The sequence below is a fragment of the Haliotis cracherodii genome, unplaced genomic scaffold (genome assembly GCF_022045235.1).
Source record: "Haliotis cracherodii isolate W230 unplaced genomic scaffold, xgHalCrac1.p SCAF_9, whole genome shotgun sequence".
NCBI classification, from domain to species: domain Eukaryota; kingdom Metazoa; phylum Mollusca; class Gastropoda; order Lepetellida; family Haliotidae; genus Haliotis; species Haliotis cracherodii.
Genome location: NW_027266343.1, coordinates 32,555,902 through 32,578,617, shown reverse-complemented (window position 1 = coordinate 32,578,617; position 22,716 = coordinate 32,555,902). Strand labels below are relative to the sequence as shown.

Here is a 22,716-nt window from a genome sequence, read left to right as displayed (position 1 = left end):
GGTATTCATGGTGTGAACAAGGCTTTATGAGGTGGTATTCATGGTGTGAACAAGGCTTTATGAGGGGGTATTCACGGTGTGAACAAGGCTTTATTGAAGTGGAATTCATGGTGTGAAGTAGGCTTTATGATGTGGTATTCATGGTGTGAATAAGGCTTCATGAGGTGGTATTCATGGTGTGAAGTAGGCTTTATGAGGTGATATTCGCGGTGTGAAGTAGGCTTTATGAAGTGATGTTCTCCGTGTGAACAAGGCTTTATGAGGTGGTATTCACGGTGTGAACAAGGCTTTATGAAGTGGTATTCACGGGCAACAACCAATAGTATGATGTTGTGACATGTATGTAACGCCCAACATGGTGGACACACCAGACACCACACCATCATTTATCGTTTCATCAGTTCCCTTTGGTCAGTTTTAGAAATTACTTCTATCAGCGTGGTCTTTTTTAATGAAACCCTTTAAATATGTCCAACCAGGTTACATCGACTAACTCTTGCTATCTCTTTTATGCATGGCTGGGTCATTATATCATGTGTAGTCCATGCTTAGTAGCCCCGCTGTGCTGGAGCAGGTGTATTGTTGACGGCAGCCATTCGGCCATTAGAACTCGAGCTCTACTTTGCCTTGCCTTTAGGCCTCCACATATCACACTTATTGGTCCATTACGCCCTAACACGCAGACCGGACTAACCGGAAGCGGAAGTACACGGGAGGACCTGAAAACATGTTTTCTTCCTTCGATGTGAGAGAGCGGTCACGTTCAAAGACTTCCGGTTACAACATTTCTATCCACATAACGTCAGTCTTCGCCTAGTTTGTTAGAAAACAGGAAAATATGTTCTTAAGACTTTTGCCCGCCGTTTGTGTTTGTAACATGAGGAGTGCGGTGTCACGCATGGCCGCATTAACCAGATACACGTGTTGTTTTGAGACACCGTTGCTCAGCTGTGTGACGTGCAAGTCGAGTGTTGTTAAACGCCAGCTCAGTCTACCTGACAGGCAACCTTGATCGACGTGGATGCATAGAGGTACGTTTAAACAGTTTCGTAAGCGGAAGTTTTGGGAGTCAGGTAGTAATGAGAGTTGAACTGAGTATTTGTAAGGAAGTGAAAATGTCTGTGTGTATTTCTGCTTGTGTTTGTTTATGTCTGTTTGCGTTGCGTTTGTGTCTGTTTCAGTGTGTGTGTTTGTGTCCGTGTGTGTGCGTGTGTTTGTGCTATGGTTGTTTGTGTCTGTGTGTGTATTTTGTGTTGGTAGTTTGTGTATGTCTATTTGTGTTTCTTCGTGTGTGTGTGCGTGCGTGCGTGCGTGCTTACGTGCGTGTGTGTGTGTGTGTGTGTGTGTGTGTGTGTGTGTGTGTGTGTGTGTGTGTGTGTGTGTGTGTGTGAATATCAAATGTTGAAATTATCATTTTACGGAGTACCAATATGTGAACATTACTCGATGTCTATAAATTTCACCTTATATGTCGACCTACAAGCTCACAAAACTTCCCACATCTTAAATCCTTGGTATCTAATGCCTCGGTAGTAAGGACGTACCATTAACTTTTTCACGATCATGATACTCATGATCCTTGTTTTAAAAAATGCTTACTCCGAATTGAATGTAAACATAAACCATAAAATATTTTTTACAGACGTCTTAATCATTAGTCATGACATATAGCCAGGCTTGCAAACTAACACTCTAAAACGTACGACTAATGTGATACTGACTCAGGCGTATCGGAATGCAGCGGGGACACGCTTACCCATCCAAGACGCCGGGATAATTTTACAGTTAATCCAAGCATAACACATCCCGTTTGTCCCTGCATCATTGATTCGACCATGTTTCTTCCCTACGTTGAACAAAACACTTAACGCCGTAGTCTCATCTAATAAACTATGTTCATTATATCCGCCGCGTACACTGAAGTGTGACTGAGCGTGGTCGTTTCATTAACTTCCGTGTTATGCAACAGCTAATGTTAGGAGGCGCCGTCCGTATCACCGTCGCTCTCGTGAGGATGTGACACAATCGCGTAGAGTAGCTGGCTGTGTTTTCTCAAACTTCATTGGCTGATTTTGATTCTAGATTGTTTTCAACACCATTTGTACTAAGTGGTGTGTATTTGTTAACCTTTTAGGAATATGCTTCGAATTTCATACGCATCTTTTACACGTCGTTAAATGACGGGTTGTCATATGACTGAATGAAGAAATGTCACGTCTTTCACTATTAGCGTGGCATTTCCACTACAAAGTGAAAGTCGTAAAAACAAGAACATTGTCTTGACTTGCTGCATTAACTTTAACAGCCATTGTTTCAAAGTGTTTGAATTATGCATAAAGAATTATGTATACATGACACGCGGGAGAGTCATGAAGACATCCCAGGAATTGTTTACGTTGTGGAAGAATTATGAGGAGGTCTGACCATGAATTTACTCCTCCAATATTACGAACAGTTGAAACAATAGCGGTTGACCTGTGAATAACAAATAAGCTGAAAGTATACACATTGAAGTATCAGTCGACGTCGTTAGAAGATATGTGGTCTTTATTTAAGGTATAAATTACCTTGACAACATAAATAGTGGTATATCTACCAGTTGTAGTGGTTGTAGCAGCACTTGTGATAGTAGTGGTAGTTATAGTAGCAATAATAGTAGTAGTAGCAGCAGAATTAGTTCTTTTTTGCATGTTGTTTAATGCCGCATCCAGCAATACTCCAGCGATATCACGACGGTATATAAATATTCAAGTCCAGACCAGATAATCCAGTGACCAACATCATGAGCATCGATTTACGTCATTGGTATACGAGGACATACACTAACCAAGTCAGCCTGACCAACCGATCCCGTTAGTCGCAGTTCCTGAAGACCCGGATCTTCACGGGTTAGCAGTAAGACCTATGGTAGTAATAGCAGTGGTGGTAATTGTAGTAATATTATTGTTACCATACTTATATCATTATTTTAAGTTTTATTATTACTGTTAATTTATCGTTATCATCGTCGTTATATTTATAAATCAGTTCACGTACAGCAGCAGTATTCATACTACGAAACAGGTATGGTGAGGTGAAATTGGGTTTATCGTCGCGTCCAAGATTATTGCATTTATATTTTTTATATTGCGACGTGCATGCACGTGTGTGTGTGTGTGTGTGTGCTCGTACTAGTTCGGACTGATGCCGATTTATGATGTTAGTCTACTGAGATAGCATGCCGCAGTTTAACATGAATACCCCACACAGTATACTGAATCCGAGCCGACCAGTCCTTGTTTAAGCCCCTTAATGCCGAGCACTAGACAGAGAAACAAAAACACCACCTTTCAACGTCTTTCGGTAAGACGTGGCCAGGGATCGAACCCCGAACCTTCTGCTCTCCGGGCGTACGCTTTACCACCAGACCACGGAAGCGGTCTATTACACCAGAATATGGGTGTGAATTAATGAGTACAAAACTTAAACTACCGGCCGAAAAAATATATTTCTTCGGAAACATCGGTAATTACCTCTCGAGTAAGTGGTTACGATACAATCTAGCCAGTTCTAAACCCCATCAAGTGGCAAGATATGGACGCCTCGATAAATATAAATTAAACATTTTCGCACTTTAGATGATTGGCTTTACATGTAGTTCAAAGGAGAACAGCAAAAGGGAACAAATACTTCTGTGGGCAAAGACCCGGAGAATGTACTCTTACATCAACACATACATGTATGTATATGCCAGTGAGATAAAGGTAGGTTGGCTCTCAAAATAGCACATGTTACACGCAAGGCTTGCTTCGTTTTGGATCTACACATGCGCACTGAGAGAAGCTTCATCAGGATAAACTACGGACCACACGTGGTGTGAGGAGCTTGCGAGGGGCGGGGCTTCTGAGAAAACTTGATTTGATTGGATTTTGTAATAGTTTAAGTAATGAGAACCACATAATTTCAGATATGCCGTATTGCTAAAGATGAAAGGCGGCCTTGGAAATAATCACACTTATAAGATGATAATAAAGATATGAAAGATTACATGATGCAGACAGGCATCGGGGGTCAGGCTCGCTGACATGGTTGATGCATGTCATCGTATTCCAATTGCGTATATCGATGCTCATGGTATCAATCACTGGATTGTCGCGTCCAGACGTGATTGTTTCCAGACTGCCATGATATAGCTGGAATATTGATTATTACGGCGTTGAACAACAAACAAATATGCAGACATTCCCATCTCATCTATTTGTCTTGTATCTTCCACGTTTATGCTGTGGTAAGTGAATATGGTTGAACTCGAAATTGCGAAGCCATAAATGACTCGGTCACCCGTGCCCCTTCGCTGCTGTAGAAATTTATTTAAACGACTTCTAAAACCTTCATAACCTTCTGGGGAACAATCCACGAGTTATCACCTGTCTTTAAGGAACATGTTGCAAAATGATAAGGCGTCTTGTTACTTGAGGGGCGGTCGGGTAGCCTAGTGGTTAAAGCGTTCGCTCGTCATGCCGAAGACCCGGGTTCGATTCCCGACATGGGTACAATGTGTGAAGCCCATTTCTGGTATCCCCCGCCGTTATATTGCTGGAATATTGCTAAAAGCGGCGTAAAACCCTACTCACTCACTTGTTACTTAATTTCGGCCAGAAGCTCTTGGGTAGCTCTCTGGTCAAAGCGTTCGCTCGTCATGGATAAGACCCAGTTTGATTCCGTATATTACTGCTTGATTAATTGGCAGTGTAATGGTACACCCAAACCTCTATAACGATAATGGTTCCATAATATAAGGATGGTGGCATTGAAGGTTCGGTACACCTCAATAGTTTTGCATATTAGTTTATAGACGGTTCAGTCTGATATCTTTCAGGTTGATGTAGTTGGTATATCCTTAAAGCGCCGACGTAAAACAATACTCAGTAAGCTCTCACACTATACTATCGGACCTAGGAATCCCAACGCGACAGCAAATCGCTAAAAAGTAACCCTTAGTATTGGTTGTCTGATTTGCCCTTCAAAACAAAGCCCCTGACTGAATTCCATGTAATGCGTCTAAGGATCTCCACTAAATGTAATTTACAGAAATATTAGGTTCATCCATCACTGGGTAAATTAAATAGATACTCATGTCGACTTCAGATGGAACAGATTTCAGAAACTTAGCTTTCTTTATTCACCATACAATGAATGTTTTGACAATTATCTTATGAATTGGACGGAGGTGTATAATTGGATAATACAGCATGGGCCGATGGCATACATCTGTGCTGTATTAAGGGAAAATGAACTGAGAAGGGAGACTAGACTAACATCTAGTCTCTGAAATGAACATATCGTACTTAAAAACAGTTATTCAGTTATCGTAATAAAAATAAAATATAAGGGAGCCCAGTGACTCTCTTCATTTTCTGATACTGCAGTAATCTAGACTTGCTAAACATTATAGACTTGCATGGGCTGTATTTGATATATATTTGTATCAGGGTCTGTAAGACAGACTGAAGGGTGACTGCAACCCACAGAAACTTTAAATGTATACAAACTGTATAAACTGCAATACTTGTAGCAAATAAGGCCAATACCAACTACTTTTTTAATACTTTTTTTTCAAAAGCATCTTTGTATTTATTTTTGTATCGTTAAACATAGTTGAAACTTTCACGAACACCTCGTTTTCTGAGACACCCACCGCGCTAATGTCTTTGAGCCTTTTCGATTCATCTCTTATCGACTTAATCGAACTGTAACGCCGACATAGTTTGCGGTGGCTCCTTCATGCATTGTATGTTGCTGGTCAACGTCCAGGAAATGTTTTACCGTTATACGTATAAATAGAATTGTGTACATATCAAATATACTCGCCGTCGCTCATGCATCTCACGGCGTGAATGTATGTCAAGGTAAGCAGATTTACTGTTATTTACACCGCGAAAATAAAAAGGAAGTTTGTGCTTTAGAACTCTCGTCTGAAGGTTTTTTTGCGTTTCATCCGCCGGTGCCAATCGTTTTACCCGGAAGCCATTGTATTCCTATTTGGTATATCCGCGACTCCAGACATCGTATTTTCGCCAATAAAGGGTAACTGCTGTTATATATTGTTAAGGAAAATGAGCATTTGGTACAGGAATCGTTTGTGTTTATTGTCGCCCCCAACTCCTCCCGCCCCTCACTTACCACGCTAAGTTAAATCAATCAACCAATGACGGCCTTGTGGAGCGAGTTGCCGTGCTAATCAGCGTGAGTGCTTTCTTCATTTATGTAATTGAGCGAATCAAGTTCTCCCCAGACCAGAAACACAGGCAACTAAAAGACATGAGAAAAGCCAGACGCGGTCCTTTAGCGAATTAGCTTTCCATCTTGGCTACTTCGCTTCTCATTTAGGCGGACATCAGTTTAACGAGCTATTGACGAGATACATCTATTCTGCTGCTAACCTGCGAGATGTAACAGCCAATACAATCGAGACAGGTCTTCTCCATGCGAAACTATTTGACCCTTGTAGATAAAGTTACAACATTGCGCAAATCACAGAACTGGGTTTGCCGCATCAGTATTCTGATAAGTATAGGGTAACAGTATTAGACTAGTCACACAATTAAACAAGACGTAGTTCTATGGTAGTATTAATATCCAGATAGTAGTATTAATACGCATATAGTCTACGGTATCGTCACAGTATCCGGCTACTCACTACACACGAGAGTCACATGGTTTGTTCATTCACAATGTCAGGGTAGTCACATCGCGAGGCCATTCGTAACCCCAAGGTAGAGATTGTGCTAGGCCATTCATAACACAGTGTAGTCACAGCGCTAGGTCATTCGTAACGCCTATGTAGTAGAAGCGCTAGGTCATTCATAACGCCAGGGTAATGACAACGCTAGGTCTTTGTAACGTCAATGTAGTAGAGGTTCGTGGTCACTCATAGCGTAACTGTAGTCACAGGGTTAGGTCGTTCATAGCGTCCAGGTAGTGACAGCGCTTGTTTATTCGTAACGTCAATGTATTGATAGCGTTAGGTCATTCACAACCTCAAAGTAGTCGCAGCTCAAGGTCATTCACAATGCCAAGGGACCGCCTCCGTGGCCTAATGGTAGAGCGTTCGCCCGGAGAGCCGAAAGTCGGGGATCGATCCCCGACTGTGTCACATCAAAGGTCTTTAAAAGATGGTAATTGTTGTTACCCTGCCTGGCGCCCGGCATAAAGGGGCTAAAACAAGGGCTGGACACACACACACACACACACACACACACACACACACACACACACACAGATGCAGGTACGTCGCTATATGAGTGCAATAATGTTGAACGCGACGTGAAACACTATTTCACCTCACCTCACAACGTCAAAGTAGTCTCAGCGTCAGGTCATTCAGAACTTTTAGTTAGTCACAGCGCGAGGTCATCCACAACGTCAAGGTAATCACAGCGCGAGGTCATTCATAACGTCAATATAGTCACAGCGCGAGGTCATTCAGAACGTCAAGGTAGTCTCGGCGTCAGGTCATACAGAACACCTCGGTAGTCACAGCGCTTGGTCATTCATAACGTCAAGGTAGCCACAGCGCTAGGTCATTCATAACATCAATATAGTCACAGCGCGAGGTCATTCAGAACGTCAAAGTAGTCACAGCGCTAGGCCATTCAGAACATCTAGGTAGTCACAGCGCAAGGTCATTTACAATGTCAAGGTAGTCACAACACGAGGTATTCATAACATCAATATAGTCACAGCGCTAGGTCATTCAGAACGTCAAGGTAGTCACAGCGCTAGGTCATGCAGAACGTCAAGGTAGTCACAGCGCTAGGTCATTCACAACGTCAAGGTAGTCACAGCGCTAGGTCATTCACAATGTCAAGGTAGTCACATCGCAAGGTATTCCCAATGTCAAGGTAGTCACAGCGCGAGGTCATTCACAACGTCAAAGTAGTCATAGCGCTAGGTCATTCAGAACATCTAGGTAGTCATAGTGCAAGGTCATTTACAATGTCAAGGTAATCACAACACGAGGTATTCATAACATCAATATAGTCACAGCGCTAGGTCATTCAGAACGTCAAGGTAGTCACAGCGCTAGGTCATTCAGAACATCTAGGCATTCACAGCGCTAGGTCATTCAGAATATCAAGAATGTCGGCGCGAGGTCATTCAGAACGTCAAAATAGTCACAGCGTTAGGTCATTCAGAACGTCAAGGTAGTCACAGCGCTAGGTCATTCAGAAAATCTAGGTATTCACAGCGCGAGGTCATTCACAATGTCAAGGTAGTCACATCGCGAGGTCATTCATAACGTCAATATATTCACAGCGCGAGGTCATTCACAATGTCAAGGTAGTCACATCGCGAGGTCATTCATAACGCCAATATAGTCACAGCGCGAGGTCATTCACAATCTCAAGGTAGTCACATCGCGAGGTCATTCATAACGTCAATATAGTCACAGCGCGAGGTCATTCACAATGTCAAGGTAGTCACATCGCGAGGTCATTCATAACATCAATATAGTCACAGCGCGAGGTCATTCACAATGTCAAGGTAGTCACATCGCGAGGTCATTCATAACGTCAAATTGGTCACAGCGCGAGGTCATTCACGATGTCAAGGTAGTCACAACGCGATGTATTCATAACTTCATACATGTGCCCAGATCGTTCATATCTACGTGTATGCCTCCTGTACATGGCCGAGGGAGCACATATATATGTTACAGTGTAGCACTAGCCAGCTGCAAGACTGAGGCATGTATTCCAGTGACAGCCACTCTTGTCCGACACCGATTCTGCCAATGACAGATGAGACTTACTGTAACACGGAAATAGCGGAAATATTAGGTCTGTAACAACACGAGCAACCCTAGCCAAACAAGAATTTCAAAAAACCCATAGTTCATTCGGTAACGAGGACAAACCTAAGTTCAATGGGTGTTCTTTTATTTCATCATCATTTCATGACTAATAGCAGAGAGCATTTACCTCACGTGATGCATGTTGATTGTTGACAAGCACAACACAGAGGATGGATTTTATTTGTGCTAAAATGCATATTGATGTTTTTGAAACGTGTGTTTTCCCTTGTGTTCGCGACAAGCAGTGAGACAGCTGTGACCTTGACAAGGAGCACCGAGTCACCTCTCCACGTTCTGAACTTTCTACCTGTATTTTGATTGTCATAACGAAGATCAGATCGATATTATCTGCTTGTTCTGTTTATTTTTGAGTAATTTCTCGTTTCAGTATCGATAATTACGAGAAAGTTTACGGGACAGTCACCAGACAGGATGTATCTTTGATCATGAAATCAATTTTCCACAATCACATAAAGATTTGAGACCCACGTTTTTAATACGATGGAATGTGTGTGGGCGTTCTTTTCCAAAAGATATGATTATTTATTTATCTTTTTGTGAGATAACGGAAACCTAGTTTGAAACAAACATCGTTGTCTTGTGTTGACTACGCTATTGCATGGATGAATACTAGTTTCTCTTCTAACCAAGGCTCGTCTGATAAACGCTGCTTGTTCTTCAAATACCACAGTTGAACTAAAGAACTAGGTCGTCCAACAAAGCTACAACTACCGTCACTCCCATTCCATAGACTTGGACTACTTGAGGTCGCTTTGTGAAAAGAGAAAGACCGAGTTGCTCTCGGGTCTTAATTCATGCATAGTAACGTGTTGTTCGAGTTGATTCCATTGATGGATTCCATACCACTGTTTTCGCTACGTATTACCAATAGGATTCATTATATATGGGATGTTTTTTTATGGTACGTCTGACATGTTTATCTTACTCGACTCTGATTGGTGGATTTACACCAACTGTTTTATTTTTTAATATTTGCAAAATGGTCTTTGGTAGCGTTTATCATATGAATGGTTTCATGACGCCATTCATGGTTCATGACGTCACTACAACTTCGTGTGTTATCGGTAACATTAGACCGCCTTCGTTGTCTAATGGTAGAGCGTCCGCCCGGAGAGCGGAAGGTCCGGGGTTCGATCAACAGCTGCGTCATACCAAAAGACGTTAAAAATGGTACTTGTTTTTACCCATGTCTGGCGCTCGGCATTAAGGGGCTAAAACAAGGACTGGTCGGCTCGGAGTCAGTATACTGTGTCTGAGTGGGGTATTCATGTTAAACTGCGGCATGGTATCTCAATGTGCTAGCACTATAAATCGGCATCAGTCCGGACTAGTACAAGCAGCCGCACATACACGTACATGCACGTCCCAATGTAAGTGCAATAATCTTGGACGCGACGTTAAACCTCATTTCACCTTACCTCACCGGTAACATTAGGCCGCCATAGACAACGTTGTTTTTATATCACCACAAAGCTACTGTCATAAAAGAGGATGGGGTCGAATGCTCATCAAAAGAAGTTAAAGGCCACCCGATTCTTTCATATTACAAGAGTTAATCTGACATGGCAAGACAGATTAACTGTAGTATTATGAAAGAATTCGGTGGTGCTTAACTTGTTGCGAGTAGTATATACAGACTAATCTACCCTGTGTTCAACATAATTGATTGTCGGTCCTAAAGAATTCCCGTTCTGAGATAAAAACCAGCTCATTCGAGACAGGATCTTTGACATTGCTCGTAGCTATTCTCCAAGCATACCATCGGGTAAACGATATCTGTGTGGGTGGGTAGTTTATCTAATTGACAAGTTTATGCTTGATCGGGTGGAGGAACCGGGTGGGCGGGTGTTTGGCCGTTCTGAATGCATACGTCTTTCATTACATCCGTCTTGTACACACGAGCCGTAACTTACCTGGAACGCATGAGCGGTCGATGGTGTGTTTAATTAGTGTGTGAATTCGGTTAAACGTCTCTTCAAATGGAATACATTCATATCCAGCATCCAGCTTAATATGATGGAAAAGCCGAAAACGTACAGGTCGCGGTCGTCAAACCTGCATCTTTGGTAAACCCTTAGAAGGTTTAGACGGTGCAGACAGACCATGGTTTGATGATTATGGTAAATCTGGGATTCGAACCCACGACTATGATCCTGGGTGTCCATTGACGAAGCGAATTGGCCTCATATCTAACTGTTTCCGTTTGTAAAATTATTTCAACCAGCTATATCCCTTGCTGCGTGAATAAGACCGTATACTATATGTAGGTCTATGTGTTTTCACGTATGAAGTCAAACAAAGGACCGTTCGGTTCTCCGTTGACGTGAGTAAGAAGTCAGTTTATCCATTCCTTCCCGTCTACGTTTTTTTCCGACACACAATTCAATTTCCAGGTAGCATCGATTTCCGTGGTAATCAATAATAGATTATGAATTTCTCACGATGAAGTTGAATGGCTAAATATAGAATAAATCCACCTTAGCGGTCGATTCAAAACAGCCGTTTGAGTGAGTTGCTACGATCACTTACAGGATTCCGATAGACAAGGGTGTATACTTGAGTGTTGAATTATCGATAGGATGTGTAGTGTGGGTTGTACCGCCGTGGAAGGAAGTCTGTAGTTGTGTTGGACAAGCGCATCACCAGTGGGACTGGGCTGAGGACGGTGGCAGCTACAGCAGCCGTTACTGGACACTGCGGAGGGTCACGACATCGGCGACGGTTGTAGCAGTAAAGGTATTTGTCGATGTTGCTGTTGATGACGTTGGGGACAGAGGTTGGACGTATAGCAGTTGTGTTTATATGCTGTGCTTGATGAAATCCATGTTCACAAGACTTGATTCAGATTGCTGAAGTTTGTGTGAGTTAGTGTGAGTGTGGTTGTGTCTGTCTCCTTGGAGTAAGTATTGGGGGGGGGGGGGGGTGAGGGATGGGGTGGACGGGAGGGATATGGTTTGTATACTCCCAAGGAATCTGGGAATACAAGTGGAATTCACACTGACCCCGCACAGCGAGGTAATATTGTGCAAAGTTTGCTTTTTATTATCTTTTTAGTAGTAGTAGTAGTAGTAGTAGTAGTAGTAGTAGTAGTAGTAATAGTAGTATTTTTTTATATTATTATTATTATTATTATTTACAGATTAAAATATAAAATGCAGCAAATAGGGTTTGTGTGATCCTGGCACAGTCAGGCTGGTTAGGCTCATCATCAGCTAAGGGCCCTTGCCCCCTCTACACGCAGCCCAGACAGCGATTGGGACTTCTCCCAGGAAGCGCTGCCTAGTCAAACCGACCCAGAACTTTTCGGAGAATGTGAAGACTCCACAACACTTCAGCCTTCTGCATTACCAGGATTGTCAGAAATGCTGTATTCCTGTAAGCAAACCCGGGTACTCTCCCAATGTCAGTCAACAGATTTGGAGGTACCAAACCTAAGGCACCGAGAACAATGGGGACTCGGATAACTTGGTACATGGGATGAAAGCGTGACATTTCGAAAGCGAGGTCCGCATATTTGCCATGGTTTTCCTCAGTCTTGTTAATCACATTAGTGTCAAAGGGGACAGAAAATTCAATGATATAAATTATCTCATTGGATTTATCAAAAAGGACAAGATTAGGTTTGTTGGCCTGGATACGTCTAAGGCTGTAAATGGGCCTATTCCAAAGAATGTTGTATATATCATTTTCCATGACGCCTTCTACATATTCCTGGTCGTACCATTGGTGGACATCTGTGTCGAAACCACAAGCATGGCGAAGACAGTAATAAAATGATCGAGCTACACCATCATGTCGTTTGTGACACTGTGTGTGTGTCAAAGCTTGGTATCCACTGACAATGTGTTTGTCAGTCTCATTAAATTCACTGCATTGTCTTCATTTCATATTCACATGCATATTTGATGCAAAATCACACATTGATGGTTTCGAGTGGAGAGTGACTGGCCCTGAGCAGGACACAGAAAACCTTCTGTTTCACCTTCCAGGCCAGACGGCTTCATCCAAACGAAGGACTCTTCAGGTTTGCTTCTCTACACACTGCACATAAACTCTATGCAGTGGTCGTGCTGAGTCTGGGTCGATTCGATATGGCCCTTCGCTTGGTTGACACTCTTTTCTGTACTGTCCAACAGTACAGAACCATCAACCAAATCAACATTGACATTAAGTTTAAGAACACTGCGGCGTGTCTTGTTTTAATCATGAGTATTGACATGTTCCACAAGAGGATCATGAGACGAATAAATGTGTGCAAAAGTGCACAATGCAAATGTATCATGAAGACCCTCTACCTAAATCAAACCACCCCCCGCCCCATTATGATAGGTAAATATAAGCGATTGAAGGATGAGGTGAGGTGAAATGGGGTTTAACGTCGCGTCCAAGATTATTGCACTTATATAGCGACATGCATGTACGTGTGTGTGTGGCTGCTTGTACTAGTCCGGACTGATGCCGATTTATTGAGCTAGCTCACTTAGATACTACGCCACAGTTTAACATGAATACCCGACTCAGACACAGCATACTGACCCCGAGCCGACCAGTCCTTGTTTAGCCCCTTAATGCCGAGCGCCAGACAGGGTAACAACAAGTACCATCTTTTAACGTCTTTTGGTATGACGCGGCCGGGGATCGAACCCCGGACCTTCCGCTCTCCGGGCGGACGCTCTACCACTAGACCACGGAGGCTGTCCGATTGAGGGATGAGTGAGGGTGGTGGGATGTATAGTCTGACATGATTCTTATTATTATTAATCTGGAGTATGGTATATGGGGCATACAATGGTGTATCGAGTATGGTATCTATAGTATGGAAATGGTATATGTGGTATACTGTAAAGAATATGGTGTTTGGTTTATGGAGTTTGGTGTGTATTGTGGATTGAGGATTATGGAGTATAACGTTTGGACTATTGTATATGGAGTGTGGAGCGCGGTGTATGGAGTATGGTGTGTAGAATGGAATATGTGAATGATGTATGGAGTATACCATATGGTGTTTAGTATATTGATTCTTAAGTATAGTGTATGACGTATGGAGAGAAAAAACAAGTGCATGGTTTGACATGTGTAGTGTGAGATGCTGATGGGAGGGGGGGGGGGGGGGTATTGTTGGTTCCTCTTGTTTTCCCTTTGTAGAATTATAATTATTAAATCATATACATAACTTTGCATCGGGAACAATATGCTGGTCTATAGCTCATCCGTGTGTTAAATAGGGCTGCTGTTTGGTCTGTTGTTTGAGTGCAAAACACACAGTGACATTTTCGAGTGGGAAGTGACAGGCCTAGACTAACATTTAGTCTCTGAAATCTTATGTTACACAATATCAAACTTGACTCTAAAAATAAAAAAAAATCCCTATTCTGATTTCTGTGAAATAGAACTACATGTAGCTTGAGCTGGCTAGACTTGCTTTTGTATGCGTTTCTAGATTTATTTTTTTCATAAAAAAAATAATCCACGGTCATGGTGCAAGACTATGACAGATCCCCAGCAGCAAACAGAAATATTTCTGTTTCGCTTTTCAGGCCAGTCGACTAAACCCGCGAAGGACTCGACAGTGCCTACAGTGCCTAATCCCCAGAGCAATGTCGTGGTATGGCTAAAACTGTTAGTGCCCAAATACTCTGATTTCACAAATGTGCTGACCGAGTGGTTCGCAGTGTGCGACATTCAGTTTGACATCTCAACTATGGGATTATTTTACACAGGGAGACAGCTGTGTAACATGATTAATTCCTTTGTCAGTGTATAAACGTACCACATGAATAAGTTATGGAGCATATGCTACTGTTTTACCTGCATCTCTGTGGCAATTTGTCAAACAAGGAGCTCGATTTGCGTTTGTTATTCCGTGCTACCGTCAACATTATTAACTACACACACTACATGAGGTAGAGGACCGTACCTACAGGTATGCCTGCCTTGCCCCGTGGAGCGATCGCTTTCTGCTTGTCTCTCATGCGTGTACGTGGTACCTGTCGTGTTTCCTCCCAGACAAGTGGGATGTTTGTGTGATTTGTTGACCATTGTTGTGATATATGTAATATGCAAGTGTATTTTAACCTACGCTTGGATACGTGTGGAAGTCTATTGCTGACCTGGACTTAGGCAATTGGCTGTTTTAGTGCCTTGTTGACTCCACTAAGATATTTGTAATATTTTAGTGTATCCTTAACCTTCACTGAGGCAGGGGCGGCGGGGTAGCCCAGTGGTTAAAGCGTTCGCTTGTTACGCCGAAGGACCGGGTTCTATTCCCAACATGGGTACAATGTGTGAAGCCCATTTCTAGTGTCCCCTCTGTGGCGAAAAGACATAAAACCGCTCACTCATTCACTACATTCACAAGTGTGGTGTTGAAGTCTATTGTTGACCTGTACCCGAGGCAACTGGCTGTTTTGATGTATTGTTAAGCTCCACTGGGGCACGTGCTGAGAGTGTCTACTGGCTTCTGCGTCTGGACCAGACAATTCAGTCATTGCTATAGTGAGCATCGATCTACGTTAGTGGGACACGATGACATGCTATCAGCTGAGACACCGAGCCTGACCACACGATCCATATATTCGCCTGTAATGACAAGCATAGGTTGCCGGCGACCAGTATTCTTACCCTGAATCGACTTGACTCATAAGGTAATAAACTTCATCCACTAATTCATGATATGCTTTTATATGTGTGTATGTTTCCCAACCAGATAATGATGATGGTTGATGATGATCATCATCATTATCATGAAAATTGTGGTTGTGATGAATATTATTAATAGTAGTATAGTTGACGTATTGACCATATTTAATATTATATATTCTGCTATGTTAATTATTCATGATAGCTTTACCTGAATCAATGTTTTTTTATTGCAGTGAAAAAATGTGCTTTATTTTAATCAATGATTGATGGATTGGCCCAAATCAATTAATATCAAATGACAACGAGCATAACACATATTTAGATTAAGCATACATAATTCATGCCTAATGTATTTAGTTATATTTTATATTGAGATCGTATTTCGTGGAGCTGTTATAATACTGTCACTGTCTTTTCAACCCACAAAAGAATACTTCATGAAGAAAATGTTATTCGTGCATTGTCAAGGTTCCTACATATTTTGAACACAGAACATAATATATAAACTCTTGTCAACGATCCTATCGTTTTGCTGGTAGTTGTGACAGGTGTGTTTCAACGGCTGTGCCCATTCTCATTGTCTATTGATGTATACAAGTTTAAAAATATTGTATATCAGAACCATGTTTCATTGTTAGTTACGTGTAGCATCTGCCACTTGTCATCTGATTACTGGTCTTACTGGGAGAGGGGAGGGTCGACTTTTCCATTTAACAGTGACACCGGATTGAAATGTAACTCTATGACGGCGGTTTGTGAAAAATATAGTCTAGAACAGCCAAACCTGTGATTGACGTCATACGCATTGATCTACGCAACTGGGATACGATGACATGCATCAACAAAGTCGGCGAGTCCGATCCCCCGATCCCGTTAGTCGATTCTTACGACAAAAATGGGTTGCTGAAGATGAATTCGAACCCAGGCCTTCACGGGGGTAGGGTGGGGTGTCGGCTTAACCCTACGACACTTTCGGCTCCATTTCAAATTAAGCTGAGTAACCGGGATTTTAATGTTCAAAGCAGTTAAACCCAACTCACCCACACACTCTTTTTGTACTTTCCGCTAGTCGCTGGGCGTATGTACCGTTATATGTGCATTGAATGTGGTCCAGCTTTATAACTCGTCGAAGGGGAACTTCCCTGACATCGAGCTGACTGGCATTTGAAGGGTCACATTTCCGTATGAAGTGCCCGTAACCTCTCACTTTTCCAATACTGGAGAGATCAGAAACATGGATTACCTTTCCCGACCTCATTCGAGAGGTGTGTCACCCGGTGCCTCTCTTTGGATATATATTTTTTATGAATGGTGTTGCTTGTCTGGTGTCGGTTATTGATACATATCGCATGATGAGGAAAAGTCCTGATTTGGAATATACGAGTAACCTCACATCTTTACAGATACAGAGAGGTTTGTTTGTTTGTTTGTTGTTTGACGCCGCACTCAACTATATTCCAGCTACATGACCGTGGTCCGGAAATAATCGAGTCTGGACCAGGCAATCCAGTGATTGATATCCTAAGTACCGATCTACGCAATTGTGATACGATGACATGCATCAAGCAAGTCAGCGAGCCTGACCACCCGATCCCGGTAGACAGGAAGCAGACTTGCCTGACTATATCCGTACATGTTGTCGTAATAAATAGAGACACTGTATCTTAACCAACACAGGTTGTTGTGATATTAGACATTTTTTCTGGAATGTGTTTGTTACTATTGTTTAGCTGTAGGGAGAAAGGGCAAAGTTTTGGGGATGCTGTAAGATTGGTTCCATTCTCTTGAAACTATTATGTACACGTGACCACAGTGCAGTAATAACGTTATGAGCAATAAGGTGAGGTGAGGTGAAATGCAAGATTATTGCACTTATATAGCGACGTGCATGTACGTGTGTGTGTTTGTGTGGCTGCTTGTACTAGTCCGGACTGATGCCGATTTATTGTGCTAGCTCACTGAGATACCATGCCGCAGTTTAACATGAATACCCCACTCAGACACAGTATACTGACTCCGAGTCGACCAGTCCTTGCTTTAGCCCCTTAATGCCGAGCGCCAGACAGGGTAACAACAAGTACCACCTTTTAACGTCTTTTGGTATGACGCGGTCGGGGATAGAACCCCGGACCTTCCGCTCTCCGGGCGGACGCTCTACCACTAGACCACGTAGGCGGTCTATGAGCAATTAGTCCACAGGGTGTACTACATAGCTATGACATAATTGGCCACCCGCAAATACCCAGGTAGAAAAGGTCTTCAGTAACCCATGATGGTCGTAAGAGACGACTAACGGGATCGGGTGGTCAGGCACGCTGACTTGGTTGATGCATGTCATCGTGTCCCAATTGCGTAGATCGATGCTCATGATGTCAGTCACTGGATTGTCTTGTCCGTACTCGATTATTTACGCCGTCGTGCAGTTGGAATATTGCTGAGTGTGACGTTAAACAACAAACAAAATTGACATTTTACTCTACTGATATCATATAGTACATGTTTAAAAATTTCAATGTAACATTTAAAGAAATAAGGAACATATGAAAATGAAACGTATACTGTTCGGAATCCATCCAAAGTATACATTAACCTTATCAAACTTCTCCATCAAGTCATGGGACATCATGCCTTCTGTTACCTTATCAAAAACCATATCATATTCAGACCTTTATAAATACGCTGTACTTTTGTTTCCCACTGCGTAGGTGTTTGCAACAACATGGTGGGTGGATGAGGGGGATGGATGAGGGGGGTGGGGGGGGGGTGGGGGGGGGGGGGGGGGTGGGGGTAATCAATTAACAATGAAGCCAATTAACATGTTGATTTCCACGTACTTTACAGATTTAAAGCAGATATACCGTAGAAGGCCTGTCCATAAGCTCTTAAGATACGGAAGGGAATACAATGCGGCAGTTCAAAGGGTCGGGTTATGTTTTTGTTTATGCGACTGGTGCTTTGACTGGAATCCGGTTGTTTTAATGCATGACTGCACTATTTGTGTTTTGGTTAGTTATTTGTGGCAGTCTATTACGCAAAACGGCGATTTCAACATTGTATGAGCCCTGTAAAGTTCCTATGAAGATGGTCATCTACGCAGGTAGATTCATTAACCTTTAAGCATGGGTATTTATAGATTAAATGAAAGTAACAATGTTATCAATAGGAGGAAATGCAACTCTTTTGATGGGAGCACCTGATACGGCAAGCTATTTACGTAGTAACCAGGCGATTCCAAAGGTAAGCCCGCGGTGCTTAGTTTCTTATAGAATGAAACGTTCCCACGCAAGGATTTCAGCCATCTAGTAATAACGAGTAAACTCTCGTTCAATCTTATTGACATCTTGTACTAGCGTCTGTGATGGAGGGGATCTTTCAGGACGGATTAACGGGCCATGACATTAGCTATTCTGAAATCAATCTCCATGTTTGTGTTATTCCGACACATCTAAATCTCTATTACATAACTCCATATCTTGTGGCGGAGTCGGGGACGGCGTTGTAAACACGACGTCACCGACAGAGGCTTGGCGCGTCTGATGCCAACACCTGACAGGCCGTTCTTGGTGTTATTGATCTTCAAGGCAGGTAGAGGTTGTCTGACCGGTCGACAACCATTCATAGTCGGCTCTGACTTCGACCAGTGTATTGACCGTGTCTCTCTCTCTTAATGTACTGTTCTTTTTTTCAGACTTTACATCAGTTTCGAGAGTTATTTTTGATTTCAAAGAGGTTTTTGTTAAACTAAAGCCTTGTCATCTGTGCGTACCAACTATGTAGTAAGTGCATCAACTTAAGTAAAAAGCTTCGTCAGCATTATATTTTGTTTTTCGATGAATGGATCTTGAAGTACATGTTTTTTGATGTGTTTTTGTTTCATTTCAGGTTATAATGGTCTACTTGTAAAGGTGTGTCGTCAACGCTGCTGCATGCCCAAATATGGAAGACAGAGAACACCAAAGCGCCGGGGACCCGCCCCCGGAACACGGAATGGTGTTTTGACTCTCGTGGATACCTCGTGTGACACCAGTGCACAGAAGCTGCCACTTCACGAAGAGCTCTGCTGAATACTAGTGTCTTGAAGTCACAAGATTTATCTGCTGCGTGTGTCGGCGACGCAAACGTGCTGGGACCTTAACGGATGTTGGTCAAATATTAAAAAGTTTCATTTCCGGATTGTGCAGTGTAGTGAAAGCTGTGTATAGAAATCTGCCGCGGAGATAAAGACATCCCGGGAGCCGTCGTTCAGTGTGGATCAGTCTGCTGGTTGTGGCGTTAGATTCAACGTAAGCTCTAGTGTATATTTATAGTATAGACAGGTCGTATTTAGACTGTAACTGTCGCATTACTGGAAACAAAACTAAAGGGGGTTTGTTAGCCTAAGCTAACACGATTAACTGGCTTGGATCAAAAGTCAAGGGGATCTTGTTAGCTGCGTTACTCTACATTACGCATACGCGACTCGGTAAACGGAGGAGGTGATATCCTAGTTGAGGAAGTGCCTTGATATGGTCGGGGCGGAGAAGTGCAATAATGATTTTATGGACTTGTACTTAAAGTTGTGAGGACGTTGTGACTTTGCCCTAGGACCTGTGAAACACCTTCATTGAAATATACAGCAGATGTGTCACTTATAAATAAAAACAACGATACTGGATAAAATGTCAAACATAACCTGTGATGAGATCATGGCGGACAAAGCCGGTCCGCCACCCATGTTCGACGCCGTTGGACGCTACACCATCGCTACCATCTTGGTGTTCATCCCGGTGATGACAATAGCCGGAAACGCCATTACCATCGTCGCTGTTGTCACCCACCGTCGCCTCCGGAACATAACTAACGCGTTTGTCGTCTCGTTGGCAGTGGCGGATATGAGTGTTGCCTTATGCGTGATGCCGTTTGGGATATACCAACAGCTTACCAACAAGGAATGGATGCTGGGAAATACGTTTTGTACCATTGTCACCAGCATGGACGTGATGTTGTGCACTGTCTCCATATTCCACCTCTCATGCATGGCCATAGACCGTTACCTCGCAATCTGCCGGCCATTCCTTCACGAACGCATGACATGGCGGGTGGTCGCGGTCATGCTGTTCATATGCTGGGTCGTTCCCATCTTCATCTCGTTTGTTCCCATCATGAACAAATGGAATCAGATCGGGATCGAGGAGTTCTTGGAATGTGCAGCCCCTCCAGAACTAAACGCGTGTCCCTTCTTTGTGAACATACCCTTCGCTCTCATCTGCTCAGCTATAGCGTTTTACATTCCCGTTGTTTTCATGGGCGTGTGTAACTGGAAGATCTACCTGGCGGCACGACGACAAGCCATGCAGATCCGGAGTCTTGATACGTCTCTCCATAAACATCACAAAGGGAAGGGGAAATTTAAACAGGAGACAAAAGCAGCCAAGACGCTGAGTATCATCATGGGATGTTTTAGTGTCTGCTGGTTCCCTTTTTTCATCTTTAACATCTTTGATCCCATCATAGGATACAAAATCCCCTACACCCCCTGGGCAGTGGCCCTGTGGCTAGGATACCTCAACTCAATGATGAACCCGTTTCTTTACTATAAATTCAATAGGAACTTCAAGTTCGCCTTCAGGAGAATATTCACGTGCAAGATCTGCCGCGGTATAAGCGAATATGAAGAAAGCGTTATAACGGGGAATACACAGGTGTCGGAATGACATGAGGACTCGCGTGACAGGCATCGGACATCAGACTTTAGTACCAGTGAGTTTGTCGAAGTAAGTACCAGTAACTCAAGGGTATGACAGCCGAGGCACCACACGCCACATCTCGCGCTGCCGGAAGTTCACGTGGACCACGCGCCACACAACACGTGAACCGCCATGTTTGTCCGATGTCCTCTCACGTGAAAGGACGAGACTCCACACATGTCAAAAAACTAAACCTGTGGATATGTTATCGCACGGGTATGACCTCTTATGTCGCAGGGTGAAGACACTTACTGAACATTCAATTGTACCTTGTGATCACGTGACTTATAGACACTTGCCAATAAAACACGTGCTTGAGCACGAGCAGATTGCATTCCATGACATCGAGCCTAATCTCGAATCGGTGATACTCAGACTTTATTATAATATAGTCGTGAACTACGATCACGAATAATTCTTACAATATACCGAATGTGCCATCTCGGAGATACCACATAGCGCATTCGGATCACCTCGGCTGATAACGTTTGTAGTCCTGTTTACCACACGGAGACCGATATCTCCCGATGAGTTCCAAGTGCATGTAGATTATTTGAGTTCTCTCCCCTGTGTACTGGGTAGTTGTGATTTAATAACCGTTAGTGTGTTCTTAAGAATGGCTTCTACTAATTCTTTTTTTTATGAAAGAACTATGATTATTGTGTGTCATTTATAATCCTGACATCCTTTATAAGGAGTCGATAGAATTCAGACCCTGCCCAATTATTGTCTGGGTGGGGGGTACACCAAGGGGAGAGAACTCCTAGCACCTGTCATGGTTTATTCATGGATTTGCCAGCACACATGTCGACAGACAACTTATGTGATGTGTTAATATATGAAAAGCTTGATTTCGAAGTTTACAAGTTGTTTGTTTAACAAATAATCTAACACTATTTTTGGTATTTCACTTTGGTAGTTTATTCACAAACGAAGATAACTTTGATAATGTTCTACAGGTTATTTTGTGAGCATGAGCTTCCCTAGCCCCGCCCCACCCCCACCCCCACCCCCCACCCCCACCCCAGTCACTAACGGTACCGCTCTGACCTTGTGTAATAACACTACAATAAAGTTCTGTCAGTTGTTGAGTCGTGTCTTGTCCTCTGACCTGCGCCATCATCTTCAAACGTCGGATTCCGGGGCAGATACCAGAACCCCATGTGTTTCTTAGCAACGTTTTTTAAGGCTATCGGGTGGTTTTTGGGGTTGTTTTTTTGTCTGGTGAGTGTGAGAGGTTAAATGTTATTTTATGCCACAGTCAACAACATTTCAGTTATGTCCCGTCTGCATGTAAACAATCGTGTCAGTGCCAAACTAGAGATTGTTTGTATGCCATCATATCCAGATGGCGATGAGCGCTGGTCATGCGCTGAAAATTGGTTTGCTGGTCTGGACTCGGTTCTTTGCAAGCTGTCATGAAACAGCTGTTTTATCTCTTGACGTTTCATTCATTACCGCGCATTCTCCTAATCTGGACAATGGTATGTA

At 42.9% G+C, this 22,716-nt stretch overlaps 1 protein-coding gene across 10 annotated transcripts in view; it reads left to right on the top strand.

Moving 5' to 3' along the window:
* The window catches only part of LOC139452837 (5-hydroxytryptamine receptor 4-like), a 118,095-nt gene extending 95,811 nt beyond the window's left edge, over positions 1-22,284 (top strand). For 7 of the 10 annotated variants that reach the window (XM_071234463.1, XM_071234464.1, XM_071234468.1 and 4 more), the window contains one exon: positions 19,382-22,284. In XM_071234463.1, the coding sequence (XP_071090564.1) occupies positions 20,158-21,192 (1,035 nt within the window). In that variant the 5' untranslated portion in view covers positions 19,382-20,157 and the 3' untranslated portion in view covers positions 21,193-22,284. Of the gene's footprint in view, positions 1-983; positions 1,032-11,496; positions 11,594-15,463; positions 15,502-19,381 lie in introns of those variants that run through there. The other 3 variants (XM_071234472.1, XM_071234470.1, XM_071234473.1) reach the window with 3 other exon arrangements.
* The last annotated feature ends 432 nt before the right edge of the window (positions 22,285-22,716 follow it).